The sequence below is a fragment of the Varroa destructor genome, unplaced genomic scaffold (genome assembly GCF_002443255.2).
Source record: "Varroa destructor unplaced genomic scaffold, Vdes_3.0 BEIS01000007.1, whole genome shotgun sequence".
Taxonomy (NCBI): Eukaryota; Metazoa; Arthropoda; class Arachnida; order Mesostigmata; family Varroidae; genus Varroa; species Varroa destructor.
Genome location: NW_019211460.1, coordinates 2,790,018 through 2,810,752, shown reverse-complemented (window position 1 = coordinate 2,810,752; position 20,735 = coordinate 2,790,018). Strand labels below are relative to the sequence as shown.

Below are 20,735 nucleotides of genomic sequence, written 5' to 3'. Positions count from 1 at the left end.
ATCTTGCTATGTAGCGTTGTTTTGTCGCAAAAAGTCGTCTGTGCAGAAAGTCCCATATGAGTCAGACACGGAATATCCTGATTGCACATATTTTTAAGGGACACCCGAAACCTGCATACGGCTCAATTCAAATCCGGACAATTTCATTGGACTTTTCTTAGCTTAATCGGCTTAATCGGGGAAATCTGCTAGTTCTCTCCGGTTCTGGTACGTGCAGTAAGTCTACGGTCTTCACAGCATATTTACACGCCGACAACCGCACGCGGCATTATAACGTCTAGCTCTCCATTTATGGAACATATTTCTCTATTATAACGGGTAATACAGACCAATTTCTGTTAAAGGTGGCTCATAATTAGCGATTTCGAATGCAGCTAGTTTGTCTTGAAAGCGCACTTTTTTAAGATTAGCTAGATATCTCTTAGAGATTGACGTTTAAGCTAGTCCGCACCCGTGATAGTTCATTCGACTTCGGAACCATGCCATATACTTAAGGCCGCCAATGTGTTTCAAAATACTCCCCTCAAGTTTGAGATATTTAAGCGCGAAGCTAGAGTATATATAAAAAAAAACAAAAAAAAAAAAAAACTCGATTTCGAATGGTGAAAAAGGGGAATCAGCTTTGTGTGTGAGTGAAAAACTGTTAGAAAGGCTCTAAAAATACGATTTTTTTTTTTTTTTTTTTTTTTCCTTTTAATAACATGCAGGCTGGCGTAAGGTTGTTATTTCAATTAAGTTATGAACGTATAAGGTTACATCTGAAAATCGAGCCCGAAAGCGCACGTCCGTGAGTTCGGCGTCCTCACCGTCTTGCACCTCCGAAGTTACACAGCAATTGAACTTGGCACTGTGGGGACTTTTCGGATAAAAGGTATCATAATGAATATGAAATCCAGCTACGGTGTGCAAAAAGAGTGGCAAAATTTCATTTTTTAAAGCAAAACAGGAAACAACGAGCCCGATCAACTTTGCGAATTCGGCCCACAATTCTTGTTACAACCCCCATTAAACTCCTTCTAAGAATTAATACGGAAGTGAAGAGTGAAAAGAAGCCCTACAATTGAACCGGTTTTCGGCAATTACGAGCTTATCCGTCAATGAACCATCTATCACGAGCTGAATGTATCGTCGTACGCTATATAACAATCCAATCTAAATAGTAACTCGAGAATGGCATCGAACCGCCCACACGTCAAGCTGAGAATGTTTTAGCTATCAGGACAAAGTTTGCGAATGAGAAAGCCTGAACATGCGCTCACGACCTGAAACAAATGTTTGACATAAATCACCATATGTCTTACGCGATTCTCCGTATATATTAACATAAAGAAAGCTAAGATGAATGGAAGCTAACTTTAGATTTAATTTATGATCGCTTCCTTGATAAATAAGAGCTTATTACTTGTTGGGAATTATTTGGTTTTATTCGGTGTGGCTCATGCCTAATTAATTATCTAAACCTTTTTAGATAACTTTTATTATAGGGGAACTTTATTATAATGAGTGGCTTACTTCAATAATAACATTGAGGAGGACGACTTTGACTCCACCGTTCTGCCCTTCTGTGCGTTATGTATCCTTAGAAGCTGCAAAGGATGAGTCTTTTCCTAACTTAATCAAATGGGCCCTTACAAAAGTCTAGCATTTTACTACTTGCCAACCAAATCCAAGTAATCTAACGAACTGTCAGGATAACCCATTTTTGAAGACCTTTTATTTTTTGCAATTCCTTCCCACTAAAATTTTTCTAGCAAAGTGGAAGAGAAACACATTGTCACTGTGTCATGTAGCACGTCAAAGAAATACGCAGCGTGCGCTCAAGTTCTGTAAAATGTAAAGAATAATAGTATCAAAAAAAAGAAAAGAAACTAAATATCGATTTCTCTCAGCCTTCATTCTTTCCTATAGCTGGAAAAGTAGGTATTCATATATGCAGTCAGCAAGTTTGTTTTTTTTTTTTACATGTTGGATTCACTTAGTAACGATACGATGCCATTGCTAATTGTACTCACGGAATCCGTGAATGATTGCTTGTGAGAAACGTCGCACACGATCGAAGCCATTGGAAGCCCCACTCGTAAGAGACTTTTTCGGCTCCCCTCCACCACCCGTACTCCCACCCCTTCCGCCGCTGCCGCCGACGCCTATTTCACTTCCCCCTGCCAAAGTACTGAAATATGGCGAACTCGAGTCTCTCACCCGATGGTGATAAGTTTTGCCACTGCCGATACTGCCATGACCACTCCAAGTAGCGCTAGGCCTTGCTTCATGTACGTGAGACTCTCTATCATTTTTCAGGTTCGAACTTTTTCGATTACTTCGATGTTGCCTGCATTCTCTAGTCCGCTGTCCACTGGAACGATGATTTCGATCTAAAGACCGATGACGTCCATGATGGTGTTGAAGAGCGCCATCTGAGTGCCTATGCTCCCTTGGTGAGTTGTGACGGTTTCCCTGTAAAGAGTCATCGTCGTCGTGGGGCGTGGAACCGCCTGGGCTAGATCGACTTCCCCGGTGTTCACGAGGTTCCCCACTGGCGGATTTTCGCCGTTCTTCATTTGAACTGCCGCGCTTTCTATCTCGGTTTCGATCATGGTCCCTTCGACGGTTAGGGGACCGCCGTTCATCGGGAGAATAGTTCCCCCTCTGGCTCAGAGACATCAGCATTACAACGAAGTGTCTCGTGTACACAACACAAATATGCAAGACTTGATACAGTTACGCTCGTATCTTGTATCTCTAGAAGAAACCCTGGATGAGGAAATCTCTTTAGCAATGTATATTTGCGTAACGCATTTGTTCTTTACTGGATCTTACTGTGGCTAGACCATGGCTTTAGGCGTGTCTTAGACTGCTGCAAAACGCTCTGGACGTTTTAGAACAGAGCCTAGGTTTGACCTAGATTCTGCGCGTACTCGGGGAACGGAAATATTTCGGTCCGTCTCTGCCACGATTTTAACCACGTTCTTCGATGCCATCGCTGTACAAGATTACCTCGTTCATGACCCAGGGTCATGAGACGGAAACCTTCGATAGATCATGAGGTTAAGACACATTGACGTCTCTACTAAGCCTTCTGGTCTTCACCTCGTCGAAGTATTTTCAATAGATTAACTTACAGGGCTCTTGTTCTTTAATTACAGAACAGTTCACCAGCAATAGCATCATTATGTTAAAATTTACCAAACAAAGCAATCAAAGCGAAATTATAGGTACAATTTGTAAGAAATAGGATTTACTGGAATGACCATTAATTATTTCAGTCAAGTTCCATCTCAACCATACAACAGCTTCCTCTTCAATACCCTTTATCTGTTTCTATTCATTGGTATAGTAGATAGACGAGGCACGCGTCTTGGCCAAGCATCATCTTGGACCTAAAGGCGTCCTTTTACGAAGACGAGACTTCCACATTTAGATAAGGCGGCGCTTTTGAGCGCGATATGCTGTCATTGATTTTAAGACATCCTTAACGAATTGATTTTCTTCAAAGTACTTTGATGGTTTTCTGGATAGACGTTTTTTGCGAGGACAGTTCCGAGGCCACATGTTGGAACACTTCAAGAACACAGGTGTTCTTCGTATAGAGTCGACAGGGTTATAGTTTGAAGCTGAAACGGGCGATCTCTGGCACTGCAGTCCACACGTTTATGTTTGGGTATTCGGATGACACTTAACTGCTATAACTTCTATGACGAGCATTTATGTGATCTTCTTTTAACTTGGTTTCGCTTGAAACACCTGTGGTAAAAATTGTCATTTGCGCTGCCGGTATTAAATGATGTGGTCTGTGTCGTAGATGATTTAAATTACTTGACAATAGTCGTCGTATAGTCTTGAGGCTATCACCTTTTTAAAAGTTATTTTCTCGGATACGGACGGAGCATTTGACAACAGATTCTATATTCGTCGCATTGGTCAGTGGTAAGGACTATAGATGTTTAATAGTTTGCTGTCCGTTGCCGAAATTTGTCTACTGTGCAAACCATCGTAGGGGATTTCGTCTCATACTTTGTTGTCAGACGGATGAAGGCGAGGTACTCGCCTTCTTGGGCTTCTTTAGGCGCTTAACATATAACCGCTTTGTCTCGGAGCCTTTGTAAAGCGAGGTCCGTCTATATGAGTAAATCAGTAATAAACAGACAGGGTTTTTGAGTACTTGATAAATAACTGGTTTTGAATTGTCTAATAGTCCTATTACGCACGAATATTAATGGTGCACTGCCTATAAAATACATAGATTAAAATTCTCGGTATGTACCATACATAAAAATACCAAATTATTACCGTTGGCCGTTAAAGAATTGGCTCCAGACAAAATTTACATCGGAGATGGGTCGCCAAGGCATATCTGCATCGTCAGAATACGCAGTAGGGTTATTTGATTAAGTGTCTACCTTTTCTTGCTTTTTTTAAATGGTTGCTATTCATCCTTAGAAATAGTTAGCAGATGTAGCAGAGATTTCCAATTGTACTAATATAGCTCCAGCGTCTGATGGATACTCGCCTATAGCGAATTGTAAACTTCATAGTTGAAATTGGCTCACTTGTGATGTCAGTGCAGATAACACAATGAAAGTTCTTTTATAAAGGAGCAGAAACTAAATCCTTATCCGAAGACAAAAGTTACAGACCGTGACGATTCTGACTGAATCAGCTGAGTAACGCAAATAATAAAAAGAAGGTCTGGGGACACCTAATTTTCAGAAATCTAGCGGGAAGTCTAAACAATAATATGGTCAGCGATTCTTGTCAGCGTCCACGTATATCAGTCAGTTCTAAAATTTTTCGGGTATGTTACCTCATGTTGAAAGCTACAAAGGTTTGCAGAAGAAGTCGTCTGTATTACCGGTTCATTCTTACAAATGCTTTAAATGCGCGCAGTTCACATGACAGCAATTGTGTCTACTTCAGTTAAATGTTTCAGAATATAGGCACCGTTGTTTATCTTGATTCGTTCTAGAGTTGCTGAGTCGTGCACCACGCTGTCGGTTTCCTCTTGTTGCCACAGTAGAACAAGCAGCAAAGGTTGAAAGCGATCTAAGGCTTCATCTCGACGATACCGGTCGGTACAATGTGACTAGATGTTGTTCGACGTGCTTTGATAATGGCCGTCGCTGTCGGTGGCAATACACTGCCGCTGCAGCCGCCGCTGGGCCGATGAGCTGACGGTAAGGACGCATTCTCGGTCCCGCCCGGCTCAGCCCAGCCGAGGATGAACAAGGAGTGTCAAGCCACAGTCGTGGGTGTGGACCCACGATTACGAACTGGAGGAAGGAACAAGCCGCAGCAGCCGAAAGCTCTTGTGATATTCCTATGCCAGCAGCACGCAGCCCAAACACCCACACAATCCCCCCTCCAGAAAGGCATCGGCCTCAACCATCCAACCTACAGTCTTCTAACGTCAAATAGCAGTTCAGCGTGCAGCAAGAACGCTACCAGCGGGGTAAAATAATGTAGTGGGGGTTTGGGCCACGTTGTCGCTGTGTCGGCCCGCTTTCCCTAGCTTCTTTACGCCCCTTTTCGCTTACTCTCGCTTCTAGCCGCGATAAACTTCCTCTAAGAATGTAGTTTGATGACGAGACAAGCTCACGTGGCTGACCGCTCTTCCACTGACGAATGGTGGGTTTCGTGGTCAGGTCGAAACAAAGTTTCTACGACTGGAGGCGTAGAAAAGCAGAAGAATTAGGGGAGCCAGAAAGGGTTTGCAATAGCCTGCTGCTGGACAGACTCAGGCAGTAGAGGGCGAACGGAAAAAGGAGAAAGGTTCGTGAACGAACGAACGAACGTGGGCGAGGCGGCAAGAGCAGCGGCCGCAGTCGAGAAGGAGGGAATAGGACAAGCGACAGCGCGGTGACGGCTGGTTGTTTCACAGACGTGACATCGAAAGTTGGCCGATCAGAGGAAGCGCAAGAATTGGGAAGAAAAAGGCGGAGGGAAATTGAAAAGGGGAAGAGACAGAGCAAAGTAACCACCGTCGAGGTCATAAGCGACGGCAAAGGCTAGGAAAGGGAGGATTGCAGGAGGAAGGCCATTATCCGCCGCTTATGTAACGCGCACCCACATTCACGTTCGTGCGTGTACATGAGACAGAATACGACACAAGACACTAGTGCTGGCGCCGCAATTGCGCGAGCGACTAAGGGGAACCGGCATAGGCGGCTAAGGAGATATGGCAAAGGTTCGTTGGCTGCCTATTTACTCAGATGAGGGAAGGAAATCGTGAGTGTTGGGAAAGGGAAAGGCGAAGGAAGTCGTACGAGCTCCGGTAGCGGCAGCATCAGGCAGGATCATAGCGGAAGGGCGTTGTCCAAAAGACAAATAACGTTGCTATCTTTTACGTTCTTTCTGCTTCTTTAGATTTTTTCGTTTTACTACAATGATTACCACTAACGCCATAACAATCACGCAGCAGACACATGTACCTCAAGGTTAGGCTCTTCTACTTAGCCTTCTTTCTTATCTAGCACCGTGTCTGCTTACGAAGTTCGCCATAAATCAACGTCAACAGAACAAAAGTACATCGACTACACGTCTTTATCCGTCACTTGGCATTATCGAATGGGTCGTAACCAGGATTGCATCAATTCGCTAACGCAGTGGTGACATGCAGTTAACCATGCGAGTCCAAGTAAATTCAACAGGAACTCACCATTACAGGTCATTGTTTACGTGAACGTTATAAACGCTTAGCGGGCGACTGCATTAAGCATGTCTATATGTTGAAAGAATGCTCGCATCGTGAAGTCTCATAGACGTAAACGTTAAAGGCTCTTATTTAACGTAAATTGTGCAGTACAGGGTTCTCACATAAAAAAAAGAACGCTACACAAATTAATGTCATCGAACCAAGGCAATCCAACTATACTTTACACTAATCTGAAGATGACAGAACAGAGTGATGAATATTGCTTCCTCTTTGCTAATGCTAACATTTCAACTTGCGAAGGGTTTATGTTTGCATATTCACTTACCCTTTCACTTAAACATTCGAATTCAGCCGCGTCTATTTGAAAAACCGATCACTTGAAGATCTCATGACAGTCTCGTGTATCGTACGAGCCTTTGAAAACAGGACATTACTGCACGAGATGTCCACTAAATCCCAGCTAAAATTCCCCTAGCAACATCCTATGTTCGCTCCTGAGAACGTTTCTAGAAGCCTGATCGCTATGAAGGTTCAGTGTAGTTCATTCATGACGGATGGATACAGATTTGTGCATCAGAGAACAGACTTTAAACGTCTATAATTATGTTAACCGATAATTAGAATGGCCGGACCAATATAACTGTGTTAATTTTAATGGCCTTTTATCAGATTGTTGATACCATGTACAGCGATACCCTAGTACCTTCACAGCTGCGATTTATTCGCTCTGCACGACGGAAATACCTAGGGATTAACAATTATTTGTACGCGCTGAAGCACTCGAGAGCGCTACTCACGTATGTGTCCCAGCGTATGGTATAGGATAGTCCGCGATCTACGTTAGTTCCTTTTTAATAATGCCAGGCCTTTAGACTAGCTACGACGCCTGTTTAAGAGCTAGCTAGGTTTGCTGTAGCGGAAACGTTTGATGAAGTTGTTTGATTATTTTCGTGCGCTCCATAGAATACTACGGTACCTATTTTATTTACGCGTATCGAATTTTCCCCTTGTTGAGAACACCCTTTTACCTGCACAAACCTTGGCATTCTCTCCAACCGACAATCTCTCTGTCTACAGGTTTTCTCGAACTGAAGAAGAGTGCATGAATTCGACCTGTTAAGCTTTTGCCAATCTTCACATTACGTCTCCACCTTACTGACCTGAGGGTACGCCGTGGCCGATGTGAAAGCGTGTTAGTATCCGTTTGTACTGTCTTTTAACTGTCTGCATGTCCACTCGTCTTTCCAGGTAGATTGCACGCCCACGGAATCATGTTTTGCCGCTTGGGAACAGCGTGGTTCCCTTTGATTCGCCACGGAAGCCGTTGATACACACCCAGGAACATTTTTTCAGTGTAAAGTAATTTCATTCAGACGACGACCTATTTGTTGCAGCCTTTTAACATCACCTTCCTTTAGACCTCCCAACTCGACGGTGAGAAACATCAGGGGCTTTGTATCTGCCACGCTAGCTGACTCTGGCGACAATTCGGGTCTAGCGATTCGGTAGTCGCGCACATGCCTGTCAGGCGACAGCGCCATCGACAGGTACTTAACGAGACTGTCACATAGACACGGTTTCTGGATGTTCTACAGGAACGCCTTGAACGGTATCCCAACATGCTGAGTCCGCGCATGATATCCTCTCGCTTGATGTTCTTGACTTTCGATGAAATTGCTGGAACAGATAACACTCTGCGTCCCCTCGCTGCCTACAACAGATCAGTAATAAGCTGGCATAGCAAAAGACCATAGTCAGCCTCAAACATACGCTTATGTGACTAGCCGTAAATACCTGCTGCTGTCTTCGAAATCCCAATCCATTGCTTATACTTCGGATAGCTAAAATTTGTAGCTTCGGCAACAACTCGCTCTTTAAACGCTTTAAAACCGACGATGGCCTTGCGTATTGGGTAACTACTTCGTCTATTCTCGATTTAACCAGCCTTCTTGCTACTTGCCCCTCACTTTCTTCTCGTTGTCACCAACTGTAATAATAACGTGCTGTTATCAGGAAAAATACGATCGTTCGACACTTCATCTTTATGGCGACGAAATACCCAGGAATCAAGATGTTGACGGTACGCGCCGTAACAGTGCAGCGGAATATATCGGGGAAACCCCTATCCCCAAGACCAGATAGCATGGTAATGCAAATGTGAGGAAATAATTGGGCCACTCTCGATCGAATGTCTTGCCAAGATGTCTTCCGGATGAACTCAACGATTTTCCCGCCAAACGTGATGGAGTGTTGGGAAGTTCTAAAAAGTACACAGATTTCGCTACTGAAATGTTTGTTACTTTAGACGTTAGCCGGTTCGTTGATGGGGCTGGCCAAAGCTCTGATACGATCGTAATCCCGGTTACATAATCGGATAGTATCATTAGTTATGGACATCTATACCTTCTTATGTGCCATGTACAAGAGTAAATTAACTGGCCAAAATCTTACATCCTTAACTAAGGCGTAAATCTCAAACTGTCCTACAGTTTCGAACCTTAGATTTATTCATTGGTCGGCTGGAATTGCGTGGGGACCAAACACGCAACTCGGTCTAATGTCGCACCTCGATCAAATAAGTTCTCAATTATATGGTAATACACTGCTTTCCAAAGGCCCAGTAGATCGATTGACACGTGCTGGTCATGATAAGCCGTCAAAGAACGCTGCACTAAGTGGAATTAATCCGTTGCCGACGTTAACCATATTATTACCGAAAAAAAAAAATATTTCTCGATTACCTATAATTTACTACTGTGAAAATGATCGTTAAACAGACAGATTAACATTGGTGTTAAAACGATTTAATTAATCGTCGAATTAAGAACACCGAAAGATTTCATTTTGACAAAGTATTATATATAATTTCATCTTGCAGCATCTATTCTGCGATGAAAAATACGACTGGTGGCAAAAGTCGACTGTCACAACGTAGCGCCTGCCAAAGTAATCAGCGAGCAAAAAACGTTAGCGAACTCCACCTTCACGGCAGGTTCTTATAGTCAGTTGCCACCGGAGATGACACCACCCTGAAACAGACGTTGCTGGCTTCCGGAGCGACGAATGGTGGTTCTATGAAGTCAGAGGAGATTTCGAAATGCCACCGTGATCCGCCCGCGTTAATACATTAGCTAGCTCGCGTGGCATCGCCGAGTTTTAATTGCCATCGCCGTAACTGTGACAACAGACTCTGGATACGACGGATACATACACGGTTGCTGCGTATGTATGTACGTTGATACTTACGTGCGTCATTACATCCTAAATGACATAGTTTAGAAATGGTATTTACCCTCATCGAGTCTCTTAGACTGCACGAATCTTGTTCTTATTCTAATTAAAATAAGTAACAGTTCAACGTTATGAGACCTAAAACATCGGCACGATGATTTAGTAGGTTAAGTACCTGGCTACAGCGAACCAGGGATAGCCGATGACGCTCCACATAAATAGAATCCACTTCATAAAAATAGAATGACTAATTAATTGTCCAATAAACTGAATACATGCAATTCAGGTCTTCCTCCTCAAAGCAGGAACAAAGGCAAGCCTATAGGGTTGTTTACAGTGGCTCTCTGACACGCCTACGATTTTATTGACGATGTATTCAAACGACGCTTATAGGTTATCATTACACGCTGTGGCCGAATGTCGCGGGCGGTGGCGGTAGGTGGGACGGGTTATATTGACCTGAGGGAAAGCGAGACGTTATTTATTGTCTCACCTCTAGGTGCAGGTAGGAGGAAAGCACAGGAAACGCGACAGTCGTTTGCCCTATTCTATCCCTGTCGCAACGAGGTCTGGTGGTTCTAAATCCAACTGACGGATCGCTTTCAATATTAAATAGACCGCAAACACCTGTGCGATACGCCTTTCAGGCCTGGATCTCTGGCTCTTTACAGTTTTTGGCTACTCCAGCATTCCATAAATGCAGCATCATCCCGCTGAACGCTCGGTTAAAACAGCAACTATATTCCAAGAAGATAACGCTGTCTCTAAGTGTACTAAGGGACATGATGTTTGAGTCATGGGGTTATCAAGTGACAGTCATGAAGGATGATTTGAGCACGAACTGGGACATGGGTGGGTAAACTGACCTTGTCAATCAGTTGTCAAGGCTTACGCAGAAGGCACCTACGTCTTTCAGACAGTCTTGAGTGAACCAGGCAGCCAGGTCACCAATGAAAAAATCAGGCACTGCAGATTCGAATCCGACTTGCACTGAATGATAAAAGGTTACTGTAAAACCATGTAAGAACAACGGACGAGACCAAGACTGGCTTGCAAACACGTAGAGCTCGAAAGATGCGACACCCTTAGACCTTGCTTTGCTTTTAGTAAGGAGCAGATTTATACGTAGGATCAGTTTATTCATCACGGATAGATTTAGGGTCAGCGCAAAACATGGCATTTCTAGAAATCAATCCTGCTCAATCCCATGGTATTGGAACGTTTCATTAGCTGGTATATTTAATGGGTCAATGCCAAACTAGTCGTCCACGATAACACGATAATCAACGTACCATCGCCTTTCAAAGATGTTCGTACTTAAAGCGTTAATAACTATTGGTTCAGGAACGAGTGGTTCGACTATTGAGGTCCGTAATAAGTTACAGCTAATTACTAGCGAGCTTACTGCATGCTATTAATTTACCACTAACTTATCTGATAACCTACTACCGCTAAAACTATATTTGTATCATGTACATAGCTGAACTTAGACGTGTATTTACAGAAATAGCATTTGCTTGTTTCAAGTTAATATTACTATGTCCGTAGAGCTTCAGAAGCTTCGGAGTGGATCGCACTGAGTAATCAGACGGTTTGTTCTTGTTAAAGAACTTCTAAAGTGTTAAGGCAATGCATATGAATTATATTTTGCTGTAGGCTCAAAAAATGTTAGTTTGAGCAAACTTATGCAGGGCTTTCCTGAAGCGCCTACAAGTTATTAGAATTAAAGTTACTTTGAAAATAGGAATTTGCTCCATCCATGAAGACAACTATAAGTCAATAATTGCGCGTTAGTTTACTAGGGATTAATTTAGAAGCAAATATGTAACGAAAACGTATCGAGTCTTTTTTTTAAGCTTTTCTGAGTTTTTGTCATCCAAAAATCTAATCCTAAACTACGGTAGATAGAAATTTCTCAAGTTAGATTAGGGTCCAAAATAAATCGTAATTTCATTTACAACAAAACGGTCTTTTTCGGTGGTCCACATGCTGTGCAACCCCCTATAAAACAATTGAAAAAACTACTATAAGACTCAAGTGTTGTGCTAGTTTTTTTTCAGGCGACCCGAACGGGTTTTTGCCGTATATAGCAAGGTAAAAAGGGTAATATTGCTGTGAACTTTCTGTCTTTTTGAATTTGATTCATTTCGGGACATTCCCCGTCGACGTTGTGGATAATGTCTGTAGCAAGCTCGATAAAAGCCAGCTCCTATGCTGCTGCATGTTCTGTAACGTGTAGCAAAGCGGGTCTCGCGCAGTTTACGACTTTGCCATTGTATTGACTTGCAATCAATAACTTTTAGCCGCGACAGGAGCCTTAGCGACTGTATCTGACCTATTTTGTTCCTTGTATGGGTGAACTGCCAGGTAAGTCAATGCTGTCCGGCCTATTGCATAAACCATGGACCACAGTTGATTGCCGACGATTTCCAACGAATCCATGATGCACTAGCTCGATTAATGCGCCCCTTAATGTTTGTCCGGTTATATATCGACATGGTGACCTTGTGACTCTAATGCTGAGATTCACGACAAAGCTTCTTTCTCGGAAGCTACGACATCGAACGAGAAGAAATGCGTGCATACGGTACAATGAGCGCGTTGCATTTTCCCGTATGCAGACATTACGTCTATTACGTTAACGGCTTTTGGAAATGCGTATAGAGCTTTCAGAGGGTATCTCATCAAGTCACACACGCCACCGATGCTACGCGAAGGTGCAGCTGATAACGATGCTCTGATTACCAAATTGAAGTGCAGTGGAGAATTCCCAAATGCAACTGCAAATCCTGATGTTTCCTTTAGATGGGTAGGACTCAATGTGACGAAATTAAAAGCTAAACGCCAATTGTGCAATGGAGGTTATTGAACTACAGAAGAAAGATTATATTTTCATTCCAACTTCACTGCTTTACGCACGCATCATGTCTTCCGGACATTTCTAGGTAAACATGTGTTACTTTACGGACCGTAACGCTGCTATTCCAGTCCTTTCACAAACGTTGTACCAACAATATGAAAACAGTTAATAAAGCTCTTAGAGCAGAATCAAAGTTCAGCCGAAGGACCACACTCCGACCATTAGCCTTCAGTACCTAGCTAAGGGACGAGGATATAAGTATCGATTTCTCAGATTTACTCACAATATTATTTACCTACCTGGGGGTCGTAGGATAAAGGCAAATTTCGTTCAAAGTAATCCTGAATTATATACTACATGGGCTTTTATGTACCAATTAATAATACTCATATCGGATAAGAGCCGAAAAGATCATTTCAACTTCCTGATATTCTACAACAACAATATCACTGTTTTATTTAACACTGATTGGACTTACGAATCTTAACGCAGCTAGTTCTCCTAATTTCGACTTTGTTTTCGGACGCCATCTTTCGAACTTACTACCGTAACCCTAACTTACGCGCTGTGGTCAAACGATATGAGCCAAGAAAGTAGCCCGTGTCTAATAATTCTTCTCTGTCCCATGTTGTGCTATTAAGCTTCGGATCGTAAGAAGACCTGACAAGGCCCATTAATGTGTTTCTAATACTAATTTTAATAATTATACATCCACATTGTAGCCACGTAGAAAAGTCCATTTGGATTTAATTCGCGCTGGCCATTGTTTAAAATTTCGACAAAGCTTCCCAGGTGTAATATACATCCCCATTTCAATCACGATCGCTGTTCGATGGTTTATTTTCATTTTTCGAGTTCGTATATAAAATAATTCAACGGTCAATTTCCTCCGTAATAGGCAACGACGGGACTCGTGGAACGATGGGATGTGATAAATATGGTTCCTTTACTTCTATATCTGCTTTTTGTCATCGGTCAAATATCGATAGGCTTGAGATGAATGGAAAGGGAAAACCTGATGACAAAAAGGGATCGCTTTGGCCTGACCGCTCACTGCGCATGCATCACTAATGTAGGCCGTTGGGTATGAACCGGTACAAATGAGCTGAATTACCTTTTATTTGCCGGCCGAGGGAGAGGATCATAGATTGACTGCTTCGGACATTTACAGAAAAAATGTCTAAGTTCGCATTTACTGGCTGAAATTGCTGACCTTTTTTCCCCGCGAAGAATTTGGCGGTTGCGTTGACGACGCTTAAAAGTGACGACCTCCTTGAGCTCTCGCCTGTTGTTGTGGTCTTAAGACTAAGATACGACATCCTCTCGCTGGCTGCTCGCGTTAAAGATTTAGGGCCCAATAGAGAAATCGCGCCTCTGCCGCCGCCGCCGTCAACACAAAAATCACCTGTGGCAACAGCCGCGCCAACGGATTCCGGGGTTCCTCGTTCACCGCTTGCCAACTCAATACTGTCCGGATCAATCTCACAAATTTGCGATAGTTGTTGCTGTTCGCTGTTGCTAACTGTGTAACCAAGAGTACTTTGATTGTGATGCAAGTTAGTAAACTTATGGAGCTTCGAGTTATGGCTACAGCTGTATATCGGATCAGGAGGCACCTCATGATGGGGAGGCATTGCCGTTGGCGACCACTATAACGGTTCGTGTTTCGACCTTATTATTTGCACGTAACTTCAGCATTCGGCGAGGTCGATTGACGAGTGATTAAAGACGAATAAGATGCGGGACGATCACACGTTTGTGGCTGGCTCACGAAAGCTGGCAGTGATGGAACTGACGATTATGACCAGGCCGCCAATGTTCAGCACCTGCTGCAACCTAATAAATAGACGGGCATACAAATGTGAATAGGGCATATTGTCCGCGTAGTGTTACATTCACGGTGATGAGGTAATGGAAGTTCGTCCCGAAAGGCAGTCCCTCGGTTCGCTGATTAATTGACTTTTTTCGACGGGGTGCACACACAGCCTGCTTTTGTAGACTTGTTAAACTACTAACAGTGCGGCTAAATGAATAACTTCCTAGAAAACATAGCGTCAAATTAGCAGGACTAAGGCTCTTTCCTGGATTACGCAAAAGGCAGTGCATCAAACGTCCTTGTATCAGCGCTAATATGGTGCTTCCTAATATCAAATTCGACCTCCCGTGCATAGTGTCGAAGAACAAGAATGTTACATAATATAAGCCGTTTACCATAGGGATGTGTATGTCGTCCAGATATATTTTTGCTTCAGGATAGATCCTGAGTCACGGTTCCTAATCTATACAATTCGATCTTTCTAGAAAATCCTCTTTGGTTCGTGCCGGCATTTAATCATGGAAAGTCAGTGAATTGTACGAGTTATGCATGTTATAAGCCTTAATTTAAGCATTTCTCAGGCAGAGCGACATAACTGAACACATTTCATGTCCTTGCTCAGCTCACCGATTTCTCTCCTAGTTTTTCATGACCACACTCAAGCCGACCAAGCTGAGTCGAGATACTTGAACGAGTATTTCTAATCATGCATTCTATGATCATTCGTTGGCTTAATATCACGGTATGGTCGATTAGACCTTACGCTCCCTGCTACAGGTATCGGTCACTCTGATGTGTCCTATAACATTTCTTTGCGCAATTGCTACCTACAACAATATAATAGCGACGCATTGGTACTAGGTTTATTGAGTAAGGCTTGTCCCTACATGGCCTCGACTAGACTTGAAGTCCGTGCAAACATCCCTCTGAGGTGTTTTATCTACTAGGCTACAGTGTCGTATGATGTGGCATAGTGCCCTTACTACCGCAAGCACTGTCAAGCTTAAAAGTTTACAGTTGAAGCTGTAGCTAAACAGAGAAAATCGTAACGGGCAGAAGAAAAATAGTACTAGCGAATACTGAAACTATTACTCTACGCTTGAATGTAAGTCTACTTCAAGTACGACTTAACTGTAAGTTTTGAATTAGGCGCGCATATAAGATAACAATAGAAGAATCGCGCTCTTCAATGAGAGAGGCAAACGCAAGCGTACTTTAGGCACCTTCCTTTGCATTTAAAGTCAATATTAAAAAATCACTTCGTTATAATGTCTGTATTTTTTTTGGACAATCGTCGAGGTGTCTTTGTATCATCATCATTCACTGAATTATGTTCTGCATTCAGTAGTTATCACGAATTATATTATGTGGCCTAGTGGACCTTTGCTACATCTAGGGCAAAGTAGATGAAAGCCTTGAGTGTTGCAAGGGGTAAAAGCTATCATGAACGTTTTTATACCAAAATGTACATATATATATATATATAGGATCCGGTTATTTTCGTTACTGTTGAATACTACATAAAGGTTAATACTCGGTAGACGGGGCTGTCTATACATGGCGACCCATGAGAAAACCAGCACGTTTACTAGTTCGACATCAGGCAGGATTATTAATTTTCACACAGTCGAATAGGCCTGTGCTATAAAAACTGAGACAAACAAAAATAAATTTAACTTTGTTTCCATTATTTTGTTATTTCCGTTCTAGGTCTTTTGCTATTTCTAGAACGCATAGGTTAAACCTTTGACTGTCGCAAAATGTCGATACATTACCAGCAGGAACAATATTTACACTTCTCATACCAGTCGGTAGAATGAGTTAGTTTGCAAAAAAACGCCAATTCATCTTTTGGCGCCATTTATTTGCGTTTGAACTCAACGAAATGAATAAAGCGTTAGAGCCTCGATGGCCTACGAATAGTTGATTGAAGTAGTTTTTTGTCCTTAGCTCAGATTGCTGGTTGCCATTACTGAAGTAACGGAGCACTGAATCAATCGTCTGTCTTAAAACCATCTCATTCCTTCATCGTCAGACTCAGAGAAAGTGAAGCTGTTTGAAGGCATTCAATCATGCAGTCACAGTGGTAAGCGATTGGGGAATTGTAACAGCGACAAATAGTAAACTTGCCTAAAGGTCGTATTGATTCACATAACCTTACTACCTAATTTCAGGTATCTATCTAGGATGACTACTTCACACGTTCGATTACAACGAACCCCATCTGCGATGCGATAAGGCGGCTATGTGTTTCTGTTCTAGCAATGTGTTGCTTCACTGAACCCCTTAGCATTTTGATGTCCGATGTTTGCCAAGATGAACTGCAACGTCACCGGGCTACAGTAACAATGTAAATGAAAACCTTGCCAAACGCATCGCACCGCCAAGCGAATGTGTTTCTCTTATAATACCCAACGGAAAGTCTTGTTTATCATTCACATGACCCCGTTACTAACATCTAATGCTTCTTTTTGGAAGCCATAGTTGAAGAAAGATCGAAAAGCTTTTGAGGTTTATATTGAAATATATAAGACGGGTAGCAGATTACAGATGCTTTTGCCATCTTTCTTTTTTTTCCTGCTGTAGTATATTAGAACATACTTCAGATCTATTTATACAAATGCTTGATCCTTATAGATAGAACGTCCAAAAGGAGCTTTTTGCAGGGAGACGCTACATTGGTCGTGTTAGTATCATCTATCAACTGTTAGCTGAGATCAGATCTGTACGCATTGTCGACGTTCGACATAGCTTTGTACCATGAAGAGCACAGTCTTTTCCAATTTTCCCAGTGACGCGCTGCAGATATTTGGAAACTCGCAAGCTCAATATTGCCATAATTAGAATGTCCTAAACAGTCCTAAAAGTACGCCACGCCATACTTACTCGTAGTGGTCGAACATAAAAGTTATTTTTCTCATTTTTGCGATAACTTGCTGCCTACTTTAGAAAAAGTTGGTTAGACTAGTAAAAAAGAAAAATTGATATTTCGCCCTAATCTTGTCATCGTAAAACTTTTGTGATTTTTTTGGGCAAAAACAAATGATTTTTACATCCTCACTAAAACAAGCCAGTTATCCAGGGACCGAGATGGGTCGACAGCGCTGATCCATAATATTCCATCCAAGTTTAAATATTTGCCGGCCTGTTAAAGATGTGTATGACCTAACATCGTCACTCTGGAAAACTACGCTCACTGACTTGGCCGGTTTTTTCAATGGCTTATTGTAATCTTGTGAGGTGTTCATAGTGAAATGCGAATCAGGCCGCAACGGCAGTAGTCGCGCTATTGCTGTTCAACTCCGCAAGATGCCTGGCATCAGTCCGGGCTTTCCCACAGATTTTTTCGCACGTCTCGTACTTCCGTATGTGATCCGTCCTTATCACTAATAACCAGCCGCTGTAAGAATGGCTCAATTTTCTTGCGTTTCTGTAGAGTTCCGTTAATAGAAACACAATTAATTCGAGTCATACTAAGACAGTTGAGCGTCTTGCAGTGAGCCCTTTTGAGTTTACAGTCGTTCAATGGTGGATACCCTAGCTCCTTTGCGACTTCATGGTTATATACGTGTCGGTCTTGTTAACTGTCGCAATAGTTTCATAAACTGTTTGGTTAACCACTACGAGAAGTTTGTCTCACACTGTGGTTTCCAAAATGAAAGAGGAAGTACCACCTTTAGGCTATTTTTTTTTGACAACTCGATCACAAACAGCGATCATTTCTGCGGACCTGGGCAGCGTTTGTGCCTTCATCGTAATGAAACTGTAATAACGACAGTTTTGCAGCGACTTCACTCATCCTCACGACGTTCTACCTGAAGTCTAAACAAAACCTTAACAGTTATAGTACTTTTGCTGTCGATAAGTTAGATTTGGCTGTATCGTGTCGTTGAAGACGATCGCTTAGGTCTATAGGCTGCCGCCAGCCTAAAACTACATACGTCTGGCTAGTTGACCCATAGCAACGGCTGGTATAGTTAAGTCGCTAAACTAGATGTTTGCTCGTTGGGTGCCATTTTGACGAATGAAACTGAAAGCGTATTGATGCTTTTGCATACATAGCAACAGAACGGGGCTATGGATGACTTGTAGAGAAAATTTATAGCAAGAGACCTCCTATTCCACTGCACCGATACGGCAAGTGGCCAAAAGTGTTTACCCACCCTTATGGACCGCTGAGCTATTCGAAAGATATGCTAGATACGCTGATATTTTCACCGTGTAGAGTACCACTGGACAGTATTCTAATATTCACTCAGGGGACCCGTTAAGTATCAGACATAGTAGACGTTTATAGCTCGACACAAAAATCATGGAGGCCAATATTTTGTTCCATTTATATTCCAATATAAATGAACGTTTACGGAAAATTACGCCACCGCCAGAGTGTTGTATCTGTGTGGAACATGTACGACTTAAATACTTGTCACTCGTTAGACAGTAGGTAGTTTCTAGGGTTCGGCATGCGCACACAGCATATAAGAGGTGGTCATCAACGGAACATGTGCTCAAACGCCTTAAAACTACTGCATAGTGTGTAGCGAGTAAGAAGATCATTTGCAAGCTGATGACTGCAATATCAATGTTGAATGTCATTATTTTGCACTTACCAGGCGGCCGGACCTTCTGGCGTATACCAACAAATTCATAGACGCGGGTCCAAATATCGACTCTATTCAACCGGGATGAGGTTGGCAGTGGCCTGCCAGCTTGATTGGCGTTAGGGGCCTCAGGTCGATAATGCTGATGGCCTGAACGAGATGGAGTAATCACCTGCCATCAGAAGGACGAAAGCAGACAGAAAAAAGTTAATCTGTGTTGCAATATGAATGTATATGGTGGCCATGCTCCGAGCTTACCATGAAGTTCGTCGTTGGCAGTACAAATATGGATGTACCTCTAGATGATCGCTTATTGAGAACGACAGCGTTCCCTAGTTGAGATCACGTTCGTTCGTTTTGCGTGCGTACCTTTTCGATTCAAGCCAGCGAAGGACTAATTTAACGCTTAAGGGTCCAAATATTCATCTGTGTATAAGTGTTACTTATGCACTCTAAAACGGCTATCTGAGAAGCTGTCTTGTTTCTGCACGTGCACCTGAATAGGTACGTGCTGGCCTCAGTAAATGTATTATTGCATCGACAGCGTTAGGGTAACAGCTTGAACGTTTACAGGATTTTCGTTATGGCTGTAAATTGGTTTACGAGAAAAAATCCCGGCAGCGGCATCGGTAGCTTGCTGTTCATCATCAGCTCGGCCAAGCTAAACAGTAAGAAACGGGTAGAACAAACGCTCTTGCTACATCTCTCAGTTACCTTTCACTGTACCTCTGTTTCGAATTTCGCGTTCCGAACTGCCATCAGGCATAATTATGGCACCTAACCCAGCTGACCCCCCTGTCCAAGACGCTTCCTATGTCAATCCCGCTACAATAACATACGATTGGCTTAAGTTGATGGCTCATAGTCGAGGACACAATGTAGTGAGTCACGTTCATGGATTAGTCAGACCGGTTTAAGAGTGTTACAGGCAATATGCCTATAGCAGGGCGATTGGGCAAGTAGATGTTGCCTGTTAGCAATTAGAGTAGTTGGCCAAAATAGAGCGTTGGCTAAATTGTATACATCTTGCAAACAATATTTAATTCATCTTTCGGGTGCTCCATTTACGCAGCTGCACGCCATTAAAAATTTCGATAAAATAAGATCAAACCGCATTTTATCCAAGCGACAGACGCAATATGGAGAAAATCTATCTGTAGGGCAATTACGATTTTCATTTTCGTCATTCGTTAATACTGCAAATCTCGAAAATAGTAGCGCTATGCTCATGTTACTTACTAATCGTCGAGTATTTAAATTTTTGGCGGGGTCGAAATAGTCGAGCGCGCCCTCTATAAGCCTCATAGCGCATAGACCCTCTTAGACCACCGACAACACTTTTGACTACTTTTCACGTAATACCAATAATAAATATATATATTAGAACTCATCAAACGCGTAAACAACTTAAGAAAGACTGAGTCTATCCGCGTTGCACATTTATGTATACGTAATATATATATATATATATATATATAAAGACATTATACTATCAAACCTGTCAAAACCTCCTTGAATCATCATATTGGGCTAAAAAAAAAAAATATATATATATATATATATATATATATATATGTA

General features: G+C 42.4%; 1 protein-coding gene across 12 annotated transcripts in view; it reads right to left on the bottom strand.

Moving 5' to 3' along the window:
• The window catches only part of ATP8B (ATPase phospholipid transporting 8B), a 74,176-nt gene that overhangs the window by 37,265 nt on the left and 16,176 nt on the right, over positions 1-20,735 (bottom strand). For 3 of the 12 annotated variants that reach the window (XM_086975906.1, XM_086975901.1, XM_086975900.1), the window contains one exon: positions 19,167-19,329. In XM_086975906.1, coding sequence (XP_086832032.1) covers positions 19,167-19,329 — 163 coding nt within the window. Of the gene's footprint in view, positions 1-2,012; positions 4,217-4,287; positions 4,352-4,801; positions 5,170-13,953; positions 14,555-19,166; positions 19,330-20,735 lie in introns of those variants that run through there. The other 9 variants (XM_086975897.1, XM_086975896.1, XM_086975898.1 and 6 more) reach the window with 7 other exon arrangements.